A 24,865-nucleotide genomic window follows, 5' to 3' on the forward strand; every position below is an offset into this window, starting at 1 on the left:
TAGCATCTCACAAGGTCGGGAATTGACCCCCAGGCTTGGGAAGCGCCAGTCAGAGCAGGAGAAGGCCTTCACTCCTGAATGTAATGAGCTTCAGGTTTGTCCTCAGACCAAAGCGTGGTGATGGGCTAAAGGGGGAGAACACATTTGAAGTGAATTGGCCGCACGTGCAGGGGCCTCTGGGCAAGCGCAGTGCCTCCCTGGGAGTGGATTGCACGCCCTCTTCCCACGGAGCGGTTTCCCACTCTGGTCCGGGCGTGCATGGAGGTAGCTGCACCCTGGGAGCTTATCCTCGGCCAGAAGTGGGGGCCCTCGGACCCCGTGAGAGCAGGACTTGAATGTGGTCAGGGCCCGGGAGTGAATCAGAGGGCATATCCAAACGAGGTACCTTGAGGAGCGTTTAATAACCTTGATTTGCAAAGACGTGGGCAGGATGTGGAGCCCGTGGGCGCCCTGCCGAAGCGGGGAGGAGCGGGCGGAGAAAGGCCGCCCCGGGGGGGAAGGCGGGGAACGTGTAGCCGGTTCCCGCTGGGTCTCCCCCGGGCCGAGCCCGCGGAAGGTGGCCGGGGAGCGGGGTGGAGGGAGGCGCATGGCTGCGCCCGCCCTCCTTCGCGGGGCAGAGCCGCCCCACAGCTCGGCCCGGGTGACAGGGCGGCTTGCGGGGGCCGCCGTCCGTCCTCTTTCAGGCTCCATCATGGAGAACGGGGTGAGCTCCTCCAGCACGGCCGACAAGTCCCAGAAGCAGTCCCTGACGTCCAGCTTCCAGAGCCCGGCCAACAGCGTGGGGCTGGACGAAGGAGTCTCGGCGGGCCTCGCGGGAGCCGGGGAGGCTCTGAAGCAGGAGTGGGAGTCCCTGGACCCCCAGATGGCCAGCAGCACCACCTCCAAGCCGCCGTCGTCGTCCTCGTCGGGCCCCCGGGCGCTGCCGTGGCCGGGGCAGCTGGTCTCGGGCGGCAGGGGCCTGCCCGCCGCGCTGCCCCCCATCGTGATCCTGTCGAAGGCGGCCTACGGCCTCCTGGGCGCGCAGCGCGGGGGCAGGCTGCCGGCCTCGGCCTCGCTGCTGCCGCACGCCGACGTGGCCTGGGTGAGCGCCCTGCGGCCGCTGCTGCACAAGGCGGCCAGCGCCGAGGAGCAGTCCCTCTACTATCGCCAGTGGACCGCGGCGCGGCCGCACCACGCCGACGCCGGCAACCAGCCCGACCCCGGCTCGGGCGCGCGCGCCTGCCACCCCCGCCGCCTGCTGCTGAGCGGGCCCCCCCAGGTATGGCGGGGGTCCCGGGACCCAAGGAAGCCGGGGAGCCCCCGGGGGGCGGGGCGGGAGAGGTCGGGGCCGCGAGGCCCCGCGCGGGCCTCTCAGGCAGAGAAGGAGCCGCGGAAGAGCCCAGGTGTGAAATCTCTTTTCTCTTTTCCTTCCCTCTCCTCCCCCGATTAAACGTATCTCCATCAGGTGGGAAAGACTGGCTCCTATTTACAGTTCCTTAGGATCCTCTTCCGCATGCTCATCAGGCTCCTGGAGGTGGACGTGTATGATGAGGCCGAGATCAACACGGGTGAGTTCGCAGCCCGGGCCGCGCAGACAAACCACTGTGGACGCCTGCAGGGTTATTGAGAGGTTAAAGGTTAGGAGCCAGCAGTAGTTGTCAGTAAAAGCTCTCTGAGGCCGGGGTGGGGTCTTCCCCTCTTTGGGCCCCTACCCCTCTGTGTCCTGCAAGACTCTGGGCAGAAAGGCAGCTTACAAAGCCCTGTTAGGTGGGCTCGTTGCTCAGAGGGTGAAACTGTTTGGGTTTAAAATTCGATTGCGGTATTCTACTGCTTAAGGGTCCCCGGCGTGGTTTGTTTCGGATGCCAGGCCTTGGTTGGTTGGTCAGAGTAGACCTTATATTTTGCCTGCAGGCTCCGAGTGAACGTATGGGGTTACTATAGCCAAAGGAAAACGTCCATGGGCAGAACAAAACCCTGGCACCATAAACGACCCCTTCGCACTGGCAGTCAGATGCGGGGCTAGTGCCTGACAGACCAGCCCAGCCTCCGCCTCCTGCCCTCCCCGCTTCTCAGCCCTTCCACCCCCGTCACCTGTGAGGTGATTCTGCCCTGCAGCCCGCCCAGCAAGGCCGGAAGGTGGGCACTGGCAGGACGCAGCCAGCATGAGCTCTGCAGCTAAGGAGAGTGTGGCCTCACACTGTGACTGCACGTCTTAGAACCACCCGACTGTGTGCTGGAGGAGACACGGGAGGGACAGGGCAGTAGAGATAATCTGCAGTTCTTCCCCCGCCCCTCAGAGACGAGTCCAGAAAAGCGAGAGGCCTTAGCATCTTCCATCAGTTTAGCCCTCACCTCGCTTGCTTTTCCTACATAATTGGACCTGTTCTGTGACCAGCCCAAGGGACTAGTTTAGTTCAGACTAGGTAAGATCGGCTCTATTTAATCATTTTACTATGGCTTTTGGCTCTACTTCCATTCCTCACCGGTTCACATCCACAATCCCAGACACAGATGCACAGTCCTATCTTCCCATCCACATCTCCTCGTTCGTGCCCCCAGCTGAACTGTACCACACCCCCAGGCCCCCACAGAGGGGACTCAGAGCTCCAGGAGGGCCTGAAACACCTGCATGCTGGACCACAGGGCAAAGGCAGAGCCAAGCAGACGAGGGAGGGGCCGTATCCCACTGGCTTTTCCCCCAGGCTCCCTGGCCCCACAATAGATTCCACTACAGGGCCTTGAGCTGTGGAGTCAAACCTGGCCTTTGTAGTGAGAGGCACTGTTTGGCTTTGTTCCTTCGCCCTCATTTTGGTGCGGGTGAATGCAGTGGTGCTCTGGAAAGGCACAAGGATGCCCTTTTTTTTACCCCACACGTTTTGCTTTTTCTGTTGTCGTTTTATGAGGGGAAGGTATATTTGGAGGGGGTACTGGGGATTGAACCCAGGACCTTGTGCATGCTAAGCATGCATCTCTACCACTGAGCTGTACCCTCCTCACAAGGACACCTTTTTTAAAAACTAGAATAAGCTTTAACTTTTAAATAAAATGCACACTTTAGCTCAGGGATATAAAAACAAACAGTATTGTGTTATAAAACCAAACAATATTGTGTTTAAAAGGTAATAGCTGTACTTCTAGTCTTCAGGCCTTTTTTTAACTTAAAAATTTTTTTATTGAAGTGTAGTTGATTTACAATGTTAGTTTCAGGTGTACACCAAAGCGATTCTGTTATACATACATATATATACATTTTTCAGATTCTTGTCCATTATAACTTAATCACAAGAAGAAATTGAAATTTGTTGGAGTTTTTTTCTTCCTTTTTCCCTTTGAAAGTTGTCTTTAGCTTGATCTTATAGTGTCTATTTTTAATAACAATTATCATCTCCCGGACCCCCTATATGCCTGCCAGTGTCTTGGCACTTCCAGTACGCCATCTGGAATCCTTACTACAATCAGGGGACCCTGAGGGGTGAAGGCGCCTGCAGGTGTGAAGTCATAAGGGGAGGGGCCCGGACTCAAACCCAGGGCCCCTGGCTCTCAACCTGAACTGCATGTGGGAACCACTTAAGGAGCTTGAAACACCACAACAGGTGCCTGGGTAATGAAGGAGGTTCTGGGCAATGTGGCCTGAGCACAGGGATTTTTTACCAGCTCCAGGTGACTCTAATATGCAGCAGACACTGCAAATCTTGCTCAACGCATCCGTGAAATCTCTTCAGCTGTCAATGTCTTGAAACCCCCCCCAACTAAAACTCTAAAATAGAATTCAGATCATCCAAAATTAAACAAGATTTTAAGGCAATTTGAGGGGCTGGGGTGGGAGACTAGTTGATCTCATAGGGGTTTGTGGACTGAGTGTGTGGAGGCTACTGATGGGGACCAGTGAGGGCAGGAGCCCCTCCCAGCAGGGGTCTGAAGGGACAGTTCTGGTTCCCTCTGCCCTGGACACAGGAGGTCATTTTTCAGAAATGCTTTATGTCTCATACAGCCTTTTGTCACTGACCCTTGGGAGGGAGGGAAGCCGGGTGGTCTGCCTGCTCTGTGCACGATCTCTCTGCTTGTCCCAGATCACAGCCAAAGCAGTGAAGTCAGCCAGTCAGAGGGAGAGCCCTGGCCTGACATCGAGAGCTTCAGTAAAATGCCCTTTGACGTCAGTGTGCATGACCCCAAGTACAGCCTGATGAGCCTGGTATACACTGAGAAGCTGGCAGGGGTCAAACAAGGTCAGTGCAAGCGGAGCCTGAAGGTCAAGGGGAACCTCAGTCGGGGCAGGAGGCCTGGGGCGCTTTAATCTTTGAGGGCAACTGCAGTCACTCTCCTCTGCTTTTCTCTCGTTTTACACGCGCACATGCCACCCTCCCGCTTTCATGCCTGCCTCTCAGGGCCTAAGTTACAGAATCCCAGGAAAAGCCCTTGGGGAGCAGGGGACTTCCCAGGCGTAGGGGCTTCAAGCACATCATGAGAAGGTTTTTTCGCTCCTTTATACACAGAAGCAATAAAGGAATCCAGAGTTGAAGAGCCCCAGAAACGCGAGACTGTGTCCATGATGCTGACCAAGTATGCGGCCTACAACACCTTCCACCACTGCGAGCAGTGCCACCAGTACATGGACTTCACCTCTGCCTCGCAGGTGCAGCCCCTTTGCCCTTGCCCGTCATTCCATGTGGATTTTGTATGTGAGGGATATAAAGTAAGGGTCCCGGTTTCCAGGCCTAGACAAGGATGGCCTACTTATGAGATGGAGCCACTAATTTGTGAGCAAAATGAATTCAAATGACTAGGCTTATTAGGATTATGGGCAGGGTGGGGAGGGGAGGAGAGAAGAGAAAGAAACTGGGTTTGTCTTAACTCATTTCATCAAAATGGTTACACGTGTCATGTTTAGGTTAGAAAGGAGCTGAGGTGTTTATCTGTGACCCTGAAAACCTGGGTAGTGTGGTGTGTTTGGTGAAAGGGTCTCTCTCCCGCTTTGGGCTGTTGATGAAAATGGTGCCATTATTTCCAGAGCTGTAGGGTGCACCCTTTGCACTGTGAACAAGTCTGTTGATTTGCACAGACCTAGTCTCATTCTTGCTCCAGCATGGGATGGTTTTGACCACTGGGCATACAGAGGAGTCAATGTTTGCTCTTTTACTTGGAGAGAACTGAGAGGTAGGAACACAGAAGGGGAGCAGACACCCCACAGCATTTAGCTTCTTTTTGGCCAGAGCATCTTTAAGCACAAAAGATGGGAAAGGCAGCCAATGATGGGAGAATCCAGTGCCTATTTGGGGCATAAGTTCTGCGTTGGATTCCCCCACTTTATCTTGATTTTTATCGCTTGGCTCTGAACCCTAGAACAGCTCTTCCTTCCTAGAGGATGTGCTGAGTGGACTTCCCCCAAACTTGCCTCTGCTCTCGAGGTCCAGTCTTCACCCTTTCCCCACAGGGTACAAGGAGGGAGACACTGAAAAACTGGGCTGGGCCCTCTCTCCTGCCTTTTGAGAAGGCCTGTGCTCCGTCTATGGAGGGCGTATCTACTTCTACTTTAAACTAAACACTCAACCCCACGCCTCATGGCCTCTCTGGGCTTCTGAGATGGCCACCACTCTGTGGAGTATGTATCTCTTTGAATAAATCTACTTTTACTCAAAACCAAACAAAAACACTGCGCTGACCGTTCTGCTGTTCCTGATACAAGTTACCTTTCCTTGTCCCGTTTGTTTTCTTGTGTTACTGAGAACTTTTGCTGGGCCTAGTTTGAAATCAGCTCACAAGGCTTTATGGAATTTAGAGGATTCAAGTCCCCTGATCTATAAATTATGTTTTTAGAAAATTTCTTTATTAAAAACCCTCTATTTATATAATTTCTGTATGATTACTCACTAACTAGTATATTCCCACACCGGTGAAGCAGAACGAACGAGAATTTAAGGGAAGAATTACAATATGATTTTTCTATGAAATGTAATATTTAGATTGAAACTCTTGGGAAACTTACCTGGATTCTAGTTGGTGCTGAAAAGTGATGCTATCTTTTCATTAAGCCAAATATTGCCTGCATTGTAAAGACTTTTATGTTATTTTTCACTGAGCTGGATTATTGAGAGAGCATGTGAACTTTACAGCAATTTTTAAAAGATAGGTTAGATTTATAATCGGCTTGGATAAGTTGAATGGTCTCTTTCGGAAGTGAGTTCTAGGCTAAAGCTTGGGTTCAAAAATCTTTAGTTTCCACTGTAGCTCAAGAGGCGTTTTAATGATGTCAGTCTTAATATTTTACTTAAAAAATATTTATTTGACCTAAGCCACACAGAACAGAAGTGTTTTCCCCCATCATTGGGCACCCTGGGGAATGCTTACGTAGCAGGACGTCCTATAGGTATATTGGATGGGCCTCTGTAAGTCTGAGCAGCAGCAGTTCTAAGAACACGAGAAATGCAGACAGTGTTGAGCAACAGATACTTCGCCAGCTGAGAGGCTGCGTAGGGGCAGGATGCCTGGCTCTCAGGTCCGCGGCAGCCACTGAAAGATGAAGTGTTTGCCTTTCTTACCTTTCTGGCATTGCTCGCACAGCCAGGCCGGGTGGCAGGTAGAAGCTGAGGTTAGTTTGCCTCTCTGAATGACAACCTTCACAAGTGGAAGGTTGCGAACCATGGAGCTTACATTCCCTCCCTTTCTTTTTTGCAAATGTAGATGTCTGACTCTACCCTTCATGCCTTCACGTTCTCTTCCTCCGTGCTGGGAGAGGAGGTGCAGCTCTATTTCATCATTCCCAAATCCAAAGAGAGTCATTTTGTCTTCAGCAAGCAGGGCAAACACCTGGAGAGCATGCGGCTTCCCCTGGTTTCGGACAAGGTGGGTGATAGTGTCTGGACACGAGGACCGACAGGCCTCAGGTACGAGATCAGGTTTTCTAAGCATCTTTGTATCTCAGGGTTCTAATATCTCTTTTTGGTTTCTGGTCCTTTTTTCTTTCTTTCTTTTTCCCTTTCAGCAGAATTTGAATGCAGTCAAGAGCCCTATTTTCACTCCTTCCAGTGGTCGCCATGAGCACGGACTCCTAAACCTTTTTCACGCCATGGAGGGCATCAGCCACCTGCACCTCCTGGTAGTCAAAGAGTATGAGATGCCGCTGTACCGCAAGTACTGGCCCAACCACATCATGCTGGTGCTGCCCGGCATGTTCAATAACGCAGGCGTGGGTAAGGGGGCCCCCGGGGTGGGGGGAGGGCTGTGAACAGAAACAGCTCCATTCCCCAAGCATGGACTTTCAAAGGTTCCCCTGCCTCTGGAAAAGGTCTTGCCCTACAGACCAAAGGATTTCTGACTCCTCTTTAAATCTGAGTTTTTGTTTCTCTTTATGTGCAGTTTTGCAGAATTTTTAACTTCTGAGGACTAGTAACCAAAGCAGTCACTGAGACACTGAGCATCCTGGGAAGGGCTGGGCACACCTGTCAGTACAGGCTGCAAGTGCTCCTTGCTGCAGGCCAGCGGCAGGAACAGCACAGTGAGGATGGTCTGAGGGGAGTTAGTGGTTCCCTCTGGGCTGGAGGGATCTCTGAGTCATCGCCAATCTTGAAGGCACATGGCAAGTTCTTGAGGGTTCTGTACAACTGGGGACCTGAGGCAGTCATCTTAAAAGTATCCAGAAGTCTTTCCTGCTTTTCCCCATGGAGCAACAGGCTGATTTCTCAGGGGGCACCTGGTTGTTGAGTGTACTGCAGAGCGGTGGGAGGAACGGACAGCCTAGAGCTCCTTCACTTACCTCCTGCAGGCTCCAGTGTTCTAGAGCTTTCCTGTCTGGTCACTCCCTGCATCTAAATCACTTCTCATTGGCTCCTGTGGGTATCTTACTGTGATTTTATTTGCATTTCCCTAATGATTAGTGATGTTGATCTTTTTCATTTGCTTGTTGGCCATTTGTATATCTTTGGAGAATCCACTTTTTAAACAGGTTTTTGTTGTTGTTGTTGACGTAGTTCTTTATATATTCTGGGTATTAATCCCTTATCAGATATGATCTTTAAGTATCTTCTCCCATTCCGTAGGTTGCCTTTTCATTGTTGAGTCCTTTGCACAGAAGTTTTAAAATTTTATGTAGTCCAGTTTTTTTTTTCTCTTGTTGCCTTTGCTTCTGGTGTCATAGCAAAGGAATCATTGCCAAAACCAACACGATCAAACTTTCCCTGTCTTCTTTTTGGAGTTTTATGGTTTTAGCTCTTTGATCCATTTTGATTTTTTTATATAGTATAAGGGTCCAACTTCGTTCTTTTGCATGTGGCTATCCGGTTTGCCCAACACCACTTGTTAAAGAGACAATCCTTTAATCCATTGAATGGTCTTGGCACCTTGGTCAAAAATAATTTGACCATATATGCAAGGGTGTTATTTCTGGGCTCTGTATTCTTATTCCATTGGTTTATATGTCTGTCTTGATACCATTACCTCACTGTTTCGATTATTCTAGTTTTGTAGTCAGCCAAGTGTGAGAACCCTAACTTTGTGGTTCTTTTTCAAGATTGTTTTGGGTATTCAGAGTCCTTTGAGATTCCATGTGCATTTAAAGGTGGACTTTTCTATATCCGGAAAAAAAAACCACCCTGGTATTTTGATAGGGATAACATTAAACATGTAGATTGCTTTATGTGGTACTGTCATCTTGACAATATTACATCTTCCAATCCATGAACATGGGGTGTCTTTACATTTATTTGTCTGTAATTTCAGCAATGTTTTGTACTTTTTAGTGTGTCTTTTGCCTCCTTGGTTACACATTTATTCCCAAGTATTGTATTCTTTTTGATGCTGTTGTAAATGTAACTGTTTTCTTAACTTCCCTTTCAGATTGATAGTTACGATACAGAAACATAATTTGTGTTGTTTTTGTATCTGCAACTTCACTGAATTATTCTAACTCTGTGTATGTGTAATCTTCAGTGTTTTCTACATATAAGATCATGTTTGGAAACAGATAATTTTATTTCTTTCCAACATGGGTAACTTTTATTTCATTTTCTTATCTAATTGCTCTAAGATTTCTAGTACTACGTTAAATAGAAGTGGTAAAGATAGGCATCCTTGTCTTATTCTTGATCTTAGAAGAAATCTTTCAACCTTTCCCTGTGGAGTATGTCAGCTGTGGGCTTTTTCATATATGGCCCTTATTATGTTGAGAATGCAAACTATTAGACACATTACTCTTGAAAGTAGATTCTTCTAAATCCTAGTATTACCCTTGAACTATTCAGACTGTTTTCCTGGTTCCCCCATAGACCAAAGTTTTTTAGCCTCTTCATTATCGTCTACAGTTCTTTCATCTTAGGATGGCCCACTCATAAAACCTGGCTAATTCCTGACCATCACCTTAATAATTGCTGACACTGAGTACTTACGTGCTGGCACTATCCCGAGCGCCTGTGAAGCAGACATTAGCATCGCCGCTTTACAGGTGGGGAAGCCCAGGCACAGGGGACTTGTTCACTGTCACACAGCCAGGAAGTAGTGGAATCAGGATTCAAACCTAAGCAGCTTGGCTCCAGGCTTTTCTCTTACTCACTATACAGTGTGCCTCTGACAAAAAGGCAGACCTAGGGAAAGGATACCAATTCCCAGAATCTTCTTCAGAGACACTGCTGCCAATTTCCTAAAGGTATCTAAAGCAAGGGACACATTAGTTTCTAAGCACCACATCCACCACCGTGGTGGCTACCCCCTAGTGCAGGACGTTAGAGTGGCTGCTCCTGAGACTGACAGGGCCCCTTATGACTTTAAGGAACCAGTAATAAGGGCTTCCTCTATGTGGAACCTTTTTTTCCCATCAGGGAAACTAGATTCTCCCAGTACTCCTTGAAGTGTGGTTCACGAATGACCTGCGTCAAAGACCTCTCTGGTTCCTGGCCCCTTGTCAGTCGTGGTGGGCTCCGGGAATCTGCATTTTAAGTGGACTTCCTGGGTGATTCTTACCTATACTGGTGTGAGAACCATTGCTCTCAACATGTGGTTGACCCCACTTGCACGGTCGCCACGTGAACAGGTGTGCTTATGGAGAGAACGCCCACTGCCTGCGGAGCTCCAGCCAAGCCTGGGCAAAGAGCTCTTCGCACCAGCCGTCGTTATGTTGCCTTCCAGGTGCTGCCAGGTTTCTCATTAAGGAGCTGTCATATCATAACCTGGAACTGGAGAGGAACCGCCTGGAGGAGCTGGGAGTTAAACGCCAGTGTGTCTGGCCTTTCATCGTTGTGATGGACGACTCGTGTGTCCTGTGGCACATTCACAGCGTTCAGGAGCAGACCAGGTACTGGCACTTCCCAAGCAGTTCTAGGGGAGTGTGACACAATGCTACCGAGAAGACACTTCCCTTGGCTGTCGTCACACATGGAAGTAAGTTAGAGCCACAGCTTTCCAGGGCAGAACGATCATCCACGAGACCACTCCCACTAGCACGTCCTGTGGTGACTAAGTAATTTTTTAATTTAGGCATTCGGTATGCCACTGAATTCCCGGGCCATTTCTGCATCATGGCTTTGGTTTGCTGTAAAAGTCTGTTGAAAGACACTATGGTTTATTTAGAAACCTTCTGAATCAGGACATCTGCTTTTTAGCCCCAGCTCTGCTTCATAACTGTTCCATCACCTATAAAATTATGGTTGGGCCAGAATCAGAGGTTCTCCTCCTGGGACAGTGGTGAGGGGATCCATGAGGACCATGAAATGCTACACCTGGAAAAGTCCTATGCGGCAAATGGCCCCAGATGTTCCCAGCCCCAGTGAAAACAGTGCCTTATGGGCTCTCGGCCTTTCCAGCTCCAGCGCTGTGATTTTGTGCCTCATTTCCCCTGTAGATATGAAGCCAGTGATGTTTTCAAATACTCCTTTATTATACCGTGATGACCAGAACTTGGAAGGACACTTGCGTGCTCCCTCTCTTTGGTAACTCCCTGTTCATTATTCACTTAGAAGTGGGCTGGATTTCTTTCCCTACCTTAAAGTGATCAGTCCCCCTCCTGGAAGGCAGCTTCCTTCAGTTAGCAGTGACAGGCAGTGTGAAAACCAGGCTCGACGTCCTTCTCCATTCCAGGCTATTATAAAGTAAATCAGCTAACTGCATCCTTGACAGACATGGACACTGTAGTGTTAGCCCTTCAGAACTGACCCTCTCTGCAGTAGTAGTGATAGATATCTTACATAAACTAACTCTACGTTTCATAGCCAACCCATGGAAACAGGAGTTTCCAGTAAGAATGTGTCCTTGAGGAGTGTCTTGCAGCATATTGAAGCCACACCAAAAATCGTCCACTACGCAATCTTGGGCATACAGAAGTGGAGCAGCAGGCTGACCTCTCAGAGCCTGAAGGCCCCGTTCTCCAGGTGCCACGTGCATGACTTCATTCTCCTCAACATAGACCTGACTCAGAACGTGCAGTATGACTTCAACAGGTAAGTCAGGCCTCCCGGATGCAAGGAATCCTGGCATGTACTGATCGTTTCTGCTTGGCTCTAGCCTCTGTAATGCTTTTGTTCCTATCTGTGTCTTGGAGAAACTGAGACCATGTGGACAGAGACAGTGGGGAGGAGGGTCACACGCCCCAAAGTGGCCCCTTCATCAATCTGCAGAATGACCCAGACCCTTAATAATAGCTGCTGCCACGTGAAATGCTTAGAAAATATATTCCGGCCATTCAGCAAGGACTAAACCAGGGCCGGCACTGTTGCATCACATCAGTGTGTGGACCCATAGACCATTCAAGATGAACCTTTCATTCACCCTCAGATCTCAGAAGGTAATCACTTTCCCCAGGTGTTAGCAAGACCCTGAGACCTAGATCCCCTGGCCTGGCCTCCTAAGTTATGTCCACACCGTGGGAAGTCTGAAATGGCCAAGGAAGACTGTCAGAGACCACAGAGTCCCCGTTATGTCAACCCCCAACCTGTAGCTATTACAGTATTCTGTAGCTGTTTCACCTCTGTGGTTTAAATTTTGGCAGATGCTTCATCCTGTTTGCAGCCAGGATTTTAAAACTGGGAGCAGCTCTGCACTCCTGTCCCAAGAGTATACAGAACGTGCAGCCCTGTTTCAGTTCAGGAACGCCTGGGGCGCTGTGGAAAGTGGGACCAGTCATCTTACTTTCTCCCTCCTTGTTGGCTGCAATACCCAAGAGGCTCACAGGCCAGTGCTGAGAGCGCCAGCTCCATGAGGGGGAAAGGTTGATTCTGTCTAAGGCTGTCTCCTAACATCTGCCACGTTTCTCTGTGTAATTATCAGCATTGAGGTGTGACAGGTAGTTAAGGAAACCTATCGTTGTGATTACAATTTAGGTATTTCTGTGAAGATGTTGACTTTAATCTGAGAACAAACAGTAGTGGCCTGCTCATCTGCCGCTTTAATAACTTCAGCCTCATGAAGAAACATGTTCAGGTTGGAGGGCAAAGGGACTTTATCATTAAACCAAAGATCATGGTAAGTTCGCAAGCTTGAGTCTACTGTTCAGTATTTGACAGTGATCTCTCATTAGTATCTTTGTTATTAGGAACTGGCATTAAGCACCTGCCTCTTGACTAGAAAGCGAAGCTAACGCAAGGGAGTCAGCTCTTAATGTCAAATTTGCAGTCTCATTTCCCTGAGGACTCATCTAGAGCCAAACACAAGCTATGAAAATTCAACAGAATTACCTTTTGTTAGATTTAAGGCTTAACTGAAGCTTTCATGGCGTTTCAAACTTTACTATATTCTTAAACTGGCGAAGTTAACACTTTTACATTCTTCATTTAACACATGAGCGAAATGTAACCAAGATGCTTGTGTGGTCCTTTGCCAGGTTTTTGGGTTTTGTTTTTAGGTAATGCAGTTCCAAACCTGTTAAGGGTTAATTCCACAGGCACACCCATTTCTGTTTTAGAGATTTACTGATACCTGATCATTTACAACACGTGGACTCCCCAGTGGAGCTTAGAAAACTTCTCTGCTATTTTTTTGGTGGTGATGGGATGGGATTTAACCCATCCAGATCCAGCAACAATATAAAAGGCTTTCTGTTTGGCCTCTACAATGTATCTGCTAAATGCGCTGACTTGCAAAGAAGCCTACTTTTCTGCATTTTTTCCTGCCCTTGCCGTGTATAAATTATGTTAGATCCAACTGAACTATTTCCGGGGGGGAGGGGGGGGATTCAGAACCCAAGACAGGCAGACTTCCACTTGAGCCTGACCTCTGTCTCTGTGCTCCTGCTGTTATCTGCAGGCTGTTAGGATGCAATGCAGTGTTTCCTTGCCGGTTTCACATAGTGACAGACACAGTTCCCATGATCCTCTTGGCTCTGATTTCAGGTGTCAGAGAGCTTAGCACCCATCTTGCCCCTGCAGTATGTCTGTGCTCCCGACAGTGAACACACACTGCTGGCAGCCCCTGCACAATTTCTCCTGGAGAAGTTCCTTCAGCACGCCTCGTACAAACTCTTCCCCAAAGCTATCCATAACTTCAAGAGTCCCGTGTTGGCCATTGACTGCTACCTGAACATTGGACCAGAGGTAAAGGGGAAGGGGCGGGGCTGTGCTTTCCCTGCTTCCATCCAGTTCTTCCTCATTTTAGATCCCATGTGAAAGCTTAAGTGAAGACAGACAAAGAGCTGGTGACATACTCACTTAGGCAAAGCTCACACACCTATCCCCCTCCCCACAGTGAGCCAGCGAACCCTCTAAGCTTAGCTCAGAGGTCTGCTCCGTGAAGAAGCCTACCTCAGTGACCCGAGGCAGAAGCAGTTACTTGCTCCTCCCTGTCGTAACATGTTATCAGATGACACTACGGTCACGTGATCTGAGCGTCACAGGCACACGAGGGGAAGTCAGTGATTGTGGAACAACTGAGGGTATCACAGGAAACCTTTTTATAGCCCCTATTTTTATACTTTCCACTCCTGGGCTTCTTGCTTTTCCATTATTTCCTTATTTTTCATTTTTTCTCTCACTCTGTCTCAAATTCTCCATCAGTTTTTTTTTGTTGTTCTTAATTTGCCACTTGTACCTTTAGGCTTCTGACCACTGATGGCCTTCAAGAGCTTCAACCACTAAGCTTCCCCTTAGGATTATTTATTTTTTTTAAATATATTTTTATTCAAGTTTACCATGTTGTGTCAGTTTGTAGTGTACAGCACAGTGCTTCAGTCATATAGGAACATACATATATTCGTTTTTATGTTCTTTTTAACCATAAGTTACTACAAGATATTGAATATAGTTTCCTGTGCTATACAGTATGAACTTTTGTTTTTAAATTTTTATTCTAAAATTTTAAGTGTAAGCATTTTACATCCTTCTTATGGTGCATGGTGGGTTGGACCGTGAATTGTAGAATTTGAGGTAGAAGGGATCTTGAAAAAAAAATCAGATGTAATACTTTTTAGGGTATCTGTTTTATGCCATCTCTGTAAGTTATGTGTCTGACCCAGGTCTCCTGAAAGAATCCAGGGCTTTAGGTGTTGGACAGCACAATCTCAATACCACTAATGACAGCATCTGCAGCCACTAAATACTTGCTAAGTGGTTTACATTCTTTAATTCACGAAACAGTCCTATGGACAGGTGTCACTATTCTCTCTATAGACAAGAAAACTGCTCAGTGTCACAGCTACTCAGAGGAACCAGTATTTGAACACAAGCAGGCTGGCCCACACATTAAGCCACTCTACCGTCCTCAGGGGCTCCTAGCTTACACTTCTCTGTAATTTTTGTGAAGCTACCTTCTGTACATAGAAGCCACAGAGAGAGCTAAAAATTTAAATCCATTCACTGTTTAAAGCTTCTACCCAATTGAAAATTTATATCTTAAGTGAAACACTGATTTAGAATTTTTATTCTTATCAATAAGGGAATCTAACCATTTAAACTTTCCTAAGTGTGCCTTTTTGTGGAAGGCAGCTTTTTATTATTTTATGAACTCTTAGGAGAGAAATCAATAGAAACAAAACAAGCCCCTCTACTAACTATCCTGTTATGAGAAATAACCTATTTAAAGTGTCTCTTGTTTAAGACGACATACTAAATATAGGGCGTACAAAGCTTAAATAACCAGCCCACTGAAGTTTCAATAAAAATGTGTCTCCTTTACCTGACCCTGAAATGGACAGCTAAAAAGGAAGGCGCTGACTCATTCCGCTAAAGATGCAGACGTTTCACTTAGTTTTGAGATGCTGGTGCTATTTCTGCTTGATGCTTGCAGGTGGCCATATGCTATGTCAGCTCCAGACCCCACTCCAGCAATGTCAACTGTGAAGGGGTGTGTTTCAGTGGACTCCTCCTGTACCTCTGTGACTCTTTTGTAGGTGCTGATCTTCTTAAGAAATTTAAGTTTTTAAAAGGTAAATCAAATTTAGTATCTTGTTTGTGAATGCTGTTAGTTCCCACTAGACAAAATACAGAAGTGAATGATATAAAAAAGCACTTTAACAATCATTTTGCCAGTAAATTAAATACCTTGCTTTTAAACTAGGGCCACTGATTTTTTTAAATGGGGGAGATGGGAATCAAATCATTGTTATACTAAGACTAAATGCAGATAAACAGCCAGCTTTGTGACCATATTAAATGTTTTTACCACTATTACGTTTAGGAAGGAATGACGCAATTGCAGGTAATGCTTCTCATATAATCTAATTTTAATTAAAAAATCAGGTTAATGATTTATGATCCTAGTATGATTCTGGTACAGAAGGTAAAGTCGCTTCAACAAGTATACACCATACAAACAGTTACTAGCTTTGCCTAAGAACAATCTGCAGATTAAGCATCACAAATAATCTTGACAAGATGACCTCTAAGGTCGGTGAAAAAAGAAAGGTTCAGCATATTGTGTAGAGCGTGCTACCACTCTTGTGAGGACAGGCCAAACCGTGTTTATTGATATGTGTCTAAAATGTATCTGGAGCAGTCTCGGGCGGGTGTTGGAGGGAAGGGTGCATCCCAGGGGACCATTTAGGTTGTCCCAGGGTGGGGTGCTGCTGGCACAGAGTGGGTAGAAGCCAAAGACGCTGTGGAGGGACATGGGAAATGTTACCACCTGGGTTTTAACACGAGCACGGGGGGGGGGGGGGTGATGCGGTTGGAAGGCTTTTTACTTTACGCTCTTCTAAACTTCTGAATTTGTTAAATACTGCTTATTCAAAATACACTATAAAGTGAACAGTTCAGATAGGTTACTCACCTGGACGTTGATCTCACATGTGTTAGGGGATATAATCAGAGGGAGAGGTGGTAGGGTTCTTTATCATTTCAGTCCCTGAGCCTGAGACACATTTCTGCTTTCTTCCTGAAGGTGCTACCCTGTGTGTCATTTGCCAAGACAGAAGTTCCTTACGCCAAACGATTGTCCGCTTAGAGCTAGAAGATGAGTGGCAGTTTCGCCTCCGGGACGAGTTCCAAACTGCTAACAGCAGTGATGACAAGCCCCTCTACTTTCTCACTGGACGTCACGTATGAGCTTTCGAAGAGACCAAAACTGGCAAAGGGATGCCTAGGTGGGGTGGGGCAGAAACAATTATTTGGGATTTTTTTTCCTTTAAAGTACAATCACTGTGGAACAAAGTGCAACATATTTGTCTGTTCTCCAAAGAACCACCCCACCCCAAACCTGATCCGGGCCTTTGGGGGCATCACTCTCCTTCAGTTTCAACTTCAGGACCTTAAATTCAGGTTAAAGTTCACCCTAGGTAGTCATGCAATTACTTAAGACGTGATCTGCCCGCGCGAGCCTGAGGAGCAAATACTTTGGAGAAGCAACATGGAGACTGCATCGTTTTTTCTACTGTGCTGTGTCGGGGGAAAACTGACTCTCAGCATTAGCTAGCCTGAATGTGTTACATGAGACTCACACCGCTGGTGTGGAATTAACTGAAGATTAATGTCTGAGGCCTGAACCCTCAGTTTCTCTTCAGATCTGTACTTTGGTACAGTATTACTCAGGGGTCTGAAATGATAGAATGTAGAAGATATCTGTATTTAAAAAAAAGAAGTAGCTTTGTCTTTCTCTGTGCAGTGTTAGTTTAAGATTTATAATCTTATATGTATTGAAACTTTTGGCAAAATTTCCACAGGAGTTAAAAGTTTACTATTTAAACTGAACAAACAAATTAGTAAATGCAGGGCAGGCATTGTGTGTATTTATGCAGCTTCTCCTGGTTTAAGTTCTTTCGCTTTCTTCATTCTTTAAAAATGTTTCCAGTCTCTTAAGCACATCATGCCTGTGAGAATAAGAAGCGATTAATCTTGAACAAGGAGAATCTGACTCAGTAGCTGAGCCAGTTAGGAAGGTGTTAGCATTCACCCCTAGCAAAGCGAAAGTCTGGCAGGCTAAGGTTCCACGTGGAGTGGACCTAGTTCATTTCCCTTCAGAGATACACGGAATGAACATTAGCTGCCTTACACTGACACCACCCCAGAAAGTGCTGGAATGGGAAACAACCATAAAGAGGCTGTTTTACTTAATCTTACTGGTGATTTTGTGTGTGTGAGGAGTAAGGAAGATTCCATTAAGTCTCTGACTCATTAAAATTACCAGGGGGTCTTAAGTTTTTACAGATTTCTTACTACAAATTTTAATCGAAACAGATTTTTAGAAAATATTCTGGAACTACTAAGTCTATTAGAAGTTTACTCTTAAATTACTGCAGTTCTCAGCACTAAATCTCTGGGCATTTTTCTCATTAGCCCATGTGTAACACTCTATCCCCACTTAAAATGGCCGTTTTTACTTGAATCAATGTCTTATTGGTGGCCTGAAACGGAGGGACCTACTAAGCCTGCATTTACCGAAAACAAATAGTGTTAACTGACCAGCTTTATTAGTTTGTGACAACAAGGAGTTTACAGCTAGTGAAAAAAAGCAATGTACTAATTGGAAAATGATTTCAGATCTTTTGGTTTTCATATAGCTTATGATGTTTTAAATATATCTTGAAATGAACAATTCCTTTAAACCCCATTTTTAACTCACCTTCAAAGAGGACCTACCTTACATGTGCTTTAAAAATATTCCTTGATTTTAGTACAGCAGAATTTTTGGCAAAGAGGTGTGTGCGTTCTGAAGCAGATTGATTTAGATACGAATGTAATTCAATTGTTCCTGTTTTGTTGAAAGGGCCTGATGCAGATGATACCAAGAAACCCATGGTTTGTGCAATACTCCAATAATATTTACTACATAGGGCAAATAAAATACTTGAAATAATCCTAAAACAGTTGTACCTGGGACAGATGGGCTTCTCAGGGTTTCTTCTGGCTTTATGGCTTCATAGTCTAAGAAAAAAAATTAAGTAGTTAGTTTAGCTGCAGGGACTCCAAATGATTATGATCTCTTAAATACTGTGGAAAAGAAATGCCAGAATAAAGCCAAAAGACCGTCACCCCAATGATGGAGAATTCAAATTGATCTGCCTATTCTTTCAATGCCTATCTTCCTAAAGTTTTGGGTCTTTTAAAATCACCTTATCAGTATAATTTTTTTTAGAGAATGTCAGGTCCTTCTCCTTTAAGGATAAAATTGCACAAGCATAGGACACAATGATTTGTTAACACATACCTTGGTGTGTTCTGCTTCGAGCCTTGCCATTCCTTAGAATATTGTGGTATGAGTGTGTTCCCTCAGCCCACATAATAATGACCTACAGACCTGTTGAACCTTGCCATATATGACAGTTCACACAGGTTAATACTGAATGTAAACTAAAATTACAATGAGCATTGCTGTATTCAATTATTTTGGCTGTAATTTAAGCAATTGCTTTTTTGTGATCTTTTAGAAAAGGAGGCACCTGTGTGACTCTATTACTGTAAAATTTTCTTAACCAAAATTTGGTGAATTTCACTAGTCAGTCTACCTCACATTTTGTTTGATTCTAAATTGTCTTAAGTTGTGTCTACAGTGTGTTCTTGTCCTTTCATTTAATTTGGTGAATGTATTAAAATTCTCTCCCACTCCCCCCAAAAAAGAAAATTTGTTTTCTTTAATTTTCTGGTATTATCAAAAATGGAATGAACTCCCTCCCTGACTCTGGCAAATTCCAATAAAGGCTGGAAGTCCACATATCATGGATAGGATGATGCTAAGATTCTACTACTCTGGCATAACAGTCCAAGAAAATGCTAAATAACTATTTGTTGACTTAAAATCTATAGCTTATACAAAGAAGATATACACGTATAAAGAATCTACACGTCATGCCCAGTTGCAGAGTGCTACATAACTGCGGAGAACAGATCTAGAAATTATTAAAGAGGTGTTAGAAATATTCATGGTACATCCCCAATCTTTTTTATAGATGGCAGCTATATTCCTGGTGTCCCAAGAAGCAGAACTCTGGGTTGGTGGAACCGAGTAGTGTAACATAAGGTGTTACTCTCTGATTTATTTCTGAACTCTAATTTTAACAACTTTTAAGAAGAAATAACTTTGGTGTTCCAGGAAAAAGATGATGTTCAATTCTATTATACTGAAATAAGACTGCTAAAATAATGGACTTTGATACAGAACCAAAAAAACATTCTTGAGAGCCAAAGATCCCTGTTACCTTAGGAGGGGCAAAAAATATTCGTATGATGACAGATTCAGAAGCAAGTAGAAACTGCAGTGTTCCACAGCATACTCAAAGCAGCTGCCGTAGAGAGACTAAGAACTGTGAAACCCTGACTGCTGTCCCTTCACATTCAACTACACAGAGCTAAACAACATCCAGGGTACAGACCATCCTCAGGCTTGTCTTTAGTCATGGAAATTGGCCCTTACGCCTCCTCTGGGTCTAAGAGAATATTGCTAAAACACTGAAACTGACTTTCTTGGAAAAAAAAAACATCACTAAAGGTAACCTCAGGAAGGACCTCTGAGGCCAAGGAAAAGCCATTCACACTATAAATTCCTTACGCTCTTAATGGTCAAGTACAGAGCTAAGGAAAGCATCTATGGTTGATCCGTCAACAACACAGATTTGAACTGCACGTGTCCTCTTATAAGCAGAGTGTTTTCAATAAACTACTACAGCACTATACCACCCACAGTTGGTTGACACTGCAGATGTGAAACTGCTGCTATGAAGAGCCAACCATGAAGTTATACCTGATTTTTGACTATGTGGGGGTTGGTACCCCTAACTCCCATGTTGTTCAAGGGTCAACTGTACTTCAGGGACTATCACAGCAGATGGAATAAGTTATAAGAAAGAAAAGGCAACAGTAAGTTTTCTAACCACTACTTTGTTCTAAGACAGAATCTTCCCTTTATCCACCAGAAGTCCCAAGAGCCACGAGACTAGGTAAGAAGTGTATGTATGTTTGCAGTCACTACCCTTGAAATCAACTTAGCCATCTTAACCCCTAGTGAAATACAGCTAGGCAGGAATGTGGCTGTGTTCCTACCCAGACGCCCTAGTTGGGCAGCCATGCAAAGTAAGCAACAACAATTAAAATATCACTGCATGTCTATTGTACTTACCGTTCTTATGACAGTCATGCATTTCGTAGATATACCAAGTTGACCCTTGCATATTATGAACTGGTAGAATACTGATTCTTACAAAATGAAACAAAACCATTGTTATGTCCATGCAGACAAGGGCCTGACCCATAAGATCTTGTGGTTCCTGTCTTTACTTATGGTTCCTATAATGTCTATCTACAAGACACTTTTATGATGGACCAACAATTATTCAAGGGTAGGTGAGAGAAAGGTTATAGGTACCTTCATATAATCAGCAGCTATGGAATCAACCTCTTTTGAAGTTAGTGGCTCATTAGTGTTTACTCACTGCATGCACCAGTGCCTCCACCGCTCCGTAGAAACTGCTCCTCTTTCTCTGACGTCCCTCTTCAGCCTTCACTTATGGTGTAACGAGGTTGCGCGTTCTCCGAGTCCTGGTGTCTACCACTCTCTTCCGGCTCTTCCCTTGCATGTGCATTCTCAGGTGTTCTTCTGTGAGATTCTTAAATGACAGTGTTCCTCACAACTCTCCCCTACCCTCTCATTTTATAAACCCCAGGGTGGTGATCTCTTCTAAACCTTCCTATAACTAAATTAATAAAATCCTGAGTTTAGACTTTTCCCAAACTCTAGATCTACATCTCCCGTTATATACCAAATAGAGTTCTCCACTTGGAGATTCTGCAACCATCTTAAAACTGTGACCAAAACTGAGCTCATCCTTCCCCAGCCAATCCTCCCAACATAATTCTCCAGTAAGCCCTTCTCAGTCAATCTATCTCCTCAATTATCCAAATCAAAACTACCCTAGATTGTCTGTCATGATCCTTCTCTGGTCCGTTATCAGCTCCATCGATTCTTCAATTTTATCTTCTCAAAGTTTATCTGTCTCTTCATCTTCATCCACACATCACAGCTTTAGTTCGGTTTTCAACATCTTTCACAAAGACTGCTACTGTAGTCCTCAATTATCTTCTAAGTTCCTCACTTGTAAACTCCACTTCATGGGGTTATGATAATTAAACACAAGGTATGACACATGGCAAACAAATGCTAGGTACTATTAATTCTAAGAAAAATAGCTAGACTGTAAAAGTTATTTGAGAGGATATTTTTAATATAAACATGAAAATAAACTGTATTTCTAGTAATTGTAACCTTTAAACCAATCAATATATCCTCTCTACCCTCCAGTCCCCCTGAAACCACCAAGTTTGGCTCCCCAAAGAAGCATACTATTGCTTATATGGAAATTGGGCCTGTGTTATAAGATTAACAGTTACTAGAACATCTACACTACACCTGAAAACTTCATCCTGTTTCAAAAAAAATTAAGATCACTGCCAGGTACACAATGAGACCAGGGATGGCTAGAAGAATCTCAAGTCCAAAGGAAAAAGCAGTGTCAAGATCAATCAGAGGGAAATATTTACACTGCCTTACCACTCCGCCCTACAGAGTACAGAGCCTTACACGACTCCATTAATTTTAAAAGCATATATTTATGGGGGATAAAATATATACCTGCCTGTTAATCTTATTAAAAGCCCTAATTTTTAGTTGGTTCTAATTTCAGCTCAGAAAATTAATCTATATTAAACCATAGTGGTGCTTCATTCTTGGGCCATGGCTCTTCTTTGAAATACCAGAAAATTCTCATGTTAGGATCTTGTCTTTTGGAGATGCTAATGACATTCTGATCCTTTGGCAAAGTGGTAAAAACTACCTTTAAAGAAGCCAGTGCTGTAATCTTATTTCAAGGTATCAAACCTAACTCCCTGAAAAAAGCACAGTAACAATACACCATTATCACATTTATCACTTAGAAAAAGCTATCAAGTATTTTATTTTACTCTACATTATATACAGGTCATAAAAGGCCACAGCAGTTTTTCAACATACAAACCCTTTAAAAGTAGAGGGCACTATGAAGGATAGACAAGTATCAAAATGAAGTCCACTAATGAGGGCATATACCCAGTGTAGTATTTCTGAGGAGTAACAAAGCAGATACCAAGTCATCCATATTTAGCCTGCAACTATTCCACAGATTTTTATAAACCCTTTTGGGATTTGTTAATAGCCTAAGTGTGCCAAGTTGCCATTTACTTTAAAAAGTGAAGCCAGAATGAAAGAATAATAAATGAGAGGGTACCATTCTAATTCTAGTCATTTATAGCTCTCCAGGAAGGAAAGCTTCAATTCTTTCCCACCTTCCACCTCCTTCCTGCTATCATAGAGTAGGAAGGAGAGAAATGGAAGGAAAAGCGCAATAGTTCAAATTCTCCTGGCTAATGGAGCTTTACTTTTCTGTGAGGATTCCTTTAAAGTATATTTCAGGTCGTTTAAGAATTAGCCTTGAATTCCTAAACATGTAACATTGACCCTTTTTGAATAATAATGCAAAAACATTGGTTTCCACTCTGAAAATACAATCTTTAAAACTATAACTGGTATCAGAGATCAATATAAAAAAATACAGTACCAAGCTACACTGGTATATTTCCATAATTAAGAACTTCAAAATATACTTATCACTGAGACCATAGTCCTTGCATTAGTTTTCAGTCCACTATGAACAATTATCTGCTGCATGTAAACATGTCTAAATAACTATAGATAAAATACATCAATCATAAATTTCTGTAAAAGATAATAAAATATCTTCTTTAAAAAACAAAACAACAATAAGCAATTACTGCATTTTTTCCAATTTTATGAAAATGGAACAACCTTATGGTTGTTGCCAGTCCTGAGTTCATTGTAATAAAAATGGCCCTAGTTCCTGGTTAAAGTCAGCAACCAATCCATTCTCTTCAGTAGATGTCTTCTGATACTGTAGGCATGAATTTAGTTTAGGTGCTATTTTGTCCATTAATAAAATTATATACCAGAAACTGACCAGTGCCACAGTACTGTGTTGCAAACAGTTTTCCATCAGGAGTAGGATCTGAGAAAGCAATTTCTTCTTTACTCAAATATGAGCCATATATAAAGTTACTCCTATTAAAAAAAGGAGAGACATGGAAGGGTAAAAAAGAAAAGTATATTACTTATTAATCATTAAAATTGAAAAGACCTGTCAAATACAATTTGAACCGAAAAACTTTCTAGGTAATATTGTATATTCTAGAAACTGTTAAAAAATAATTGTCTTATAAAAGCAGCAATAGTTTTAAAAACATTTACACAACACCTTTTCATGATAAAAATACTCATCTCTGAGTAGAGGGCACTTTCTCAACCTGATAAAGACCATCAAAAGACATCAAAGTTAATGGTAAAAAAGACTGAAAACTGTTCCTCAGACATCAGGAACAAGGTAAGGTTATGTCTGCTCAGACCTCTTCTATTCAACCAGGCCAACTAGACAAGAAAAAGAAATAAAAAGCAACTAGATTGGAAAGGAAGAAGTAAAATTATCTCTTTACAGATGACATGATCTTTATATACAAAAATCCTAAGGAATTCACAAAATAACTATTAGATCTAATAAAAAAAAGAGTTCAGCAAGGCTGCAGGATATAAGATAGCTACTAAAAACTTAAATGAAATTTAGAAAACAGGTCCATTTGTAATAACATTGAAAGAGTAAATATTTAGGATTAAATTTAACAGAGAAGTGATAGACCTAAAAAAATGGAAACTATAGAGCATTGCTGAAAGAAATTAAAGGAAATTTAAACAAACAGAAAGACATCCCATGTTTATGAATCAGAAAGAAGACTTAATATTGTTAAAATGGCATTACTTCCCAAATTGATCTACAGCTGGCTTCTTTGCAAAAATTGACAACCTGGTCCTAAAATTTATATGAAAATGCAAGAGACACTGAATAGTCAAAGACTCTTAAGAAAAGAACAAATTAGAGAACTCTCATTTCCTTATTTCAAAACACACTACAAAGCTATGGTGTTCAAGACAATTGGCTGCTGGCGTAAGAACAGACCAAAGGAATAGAACTAAGAGTCCAGACAGAAAAAAACCCCTCACATTTATGATCAATCATTTTTGACAAAGGTGGCAAGACCATTCAATGGGAAAGAAAAGTCTGTTTAATAAAATGGTGCTGGAACAACTGGATATCCACATGCAAAAGAATGAAGTTAGATCCTGCCTCACATCAAAATTTTACTTAAAAACGATCAAAGACCTAAAGGTAAGAACTAAAATTTAAGCTCTTGAAAGAAAATAAAGGTATATCTTTGTGGCCTTGGATGAAGACTGGTTTCTTAGATATGACACTAAAAACACAAGTGACAAAAAGAGTAACACAAATTATCATTCATAATAGCCAAAAAGTGGAAACCCACGTGTTGTTCAACTGATAGATAAAATGTGATGTGTGTGTGTGTGTTTGTGTGTACAGGAATATGACTTGACAATAAAAGAGGAACGGAATAGATACATGCTACAACATGGATGATCCTCAAAACGTTAGATGAAA

General features: G+C 43.8%; 2 protein-coding genes across 17 annotated transcripts in view; one reads left to right on the forward strand and one right to left on the reverse strand.

The window, feature by feature from the left end:
• The window catches only part of GREB1L (GREB1 like retinoic acid receptor coactivator), a 213,066-nt gene extending 194,036 nt beyond the window's left edge, over positions 1–19,030 (forward strand). For 10 of the 15 annotated variants that reach the window (XM_032467427.1, XM_032467436.1, XM_032467437.1 and 7 more), the window contains 12 exons: positions 684–1,258; positions 1,445–1,547; positions 4,050–4,205; positions 4,473–4,612; positions 6,658–6,819; positions 6,959–7,166; positions 10,093–10,258; positions 11,172–11,399; positions 12,279–12,420; positions 13,287–13,487; positions 15,175–15,313; positions 16,267–19,030. In XM_032467427.1, the coding sequence (XP_032323318.1) occupies positions 684–1,258; positions 1,445–1,547; positions 4,050–4,205; positions 4,473–4,612; positions 6,658–6,819; positions 6,959–7,166; positions 10,093–10,258; positions 11,172–11,399; positions 12,279–12,420; positions 13,287–13,487; positions 15,175–15,313; positions 16,267–16,430 (2,384 nt within the window). In that variant the 3' untranslated portion in view covers positions 16,431–19,030. Of the gene's footprint in view, positions 1–683; positions 1,259–1,444; positions 1,548–4,049; positions 4,206–4,472; positions 4,613–6,657; positions 6,820–6,958; positions 7,167–10,092; positions 10,259–10,804; positions 10,893–11,171; positions 11,400–12,278; positions 12,421–13,286; positions 13,488–15,174; positions 15,314–16,266 lie in introns of those variants that run through there. The other 5 variants (XM_032467432.1, XM_032467439.1, XM_032467434.1 and 2 more) reach the window with 4 other exon arrangements.
• The window catches only part of ESCO1 (establishment of sister chromatid cohesion N-acetyltransferase 1), a 40,444-nt gene continuing 31,168 nt past the window's right edge, over positions 15,590–24,865 (reverse strand). Inside the window, exons 9-11 of one of the 2 annotated variants that reach the window (XM_032467444.1) lie at positions 20,747–23,421; positions 18,195–18,245; positions 15,590–16,464 (exon numbers count right to left, since the gene is read on the reverse strand). In XM_032467444.1, the coding sequence (XP_032323335.1) occupies positions 23,274–23,421 (148 nt within the window). In that variant the 3' untranslated portion in view covers positions 15,590–16,464; positions 18,195–18,245; positions 20,747–23,273. Of the gene's footprint in view, positions 16,465–17,960; positions 18,246–20,746; positions 23,422–24,865 lie in introns of both variants that reach the window. The other variant, XM_032467443.1, reaches the window with a different exon arrangement.

The sequence above is a fragment of the Camelus ferus genome, chromosome 24 (assembly GCF_009834535.1).
Source record: "Camelus ferus isolate YT-003-E chromosome 24, BCGSAC_Cfer_1.0, whole genome shotgun sequence".
In the NCBI taxonomy this organism is placed as follows: Eukaryota; Metazoa; Chordata; class Mammalia; order Artiodactyla; family Camelidae; genus Camelus; species Camelus ferus.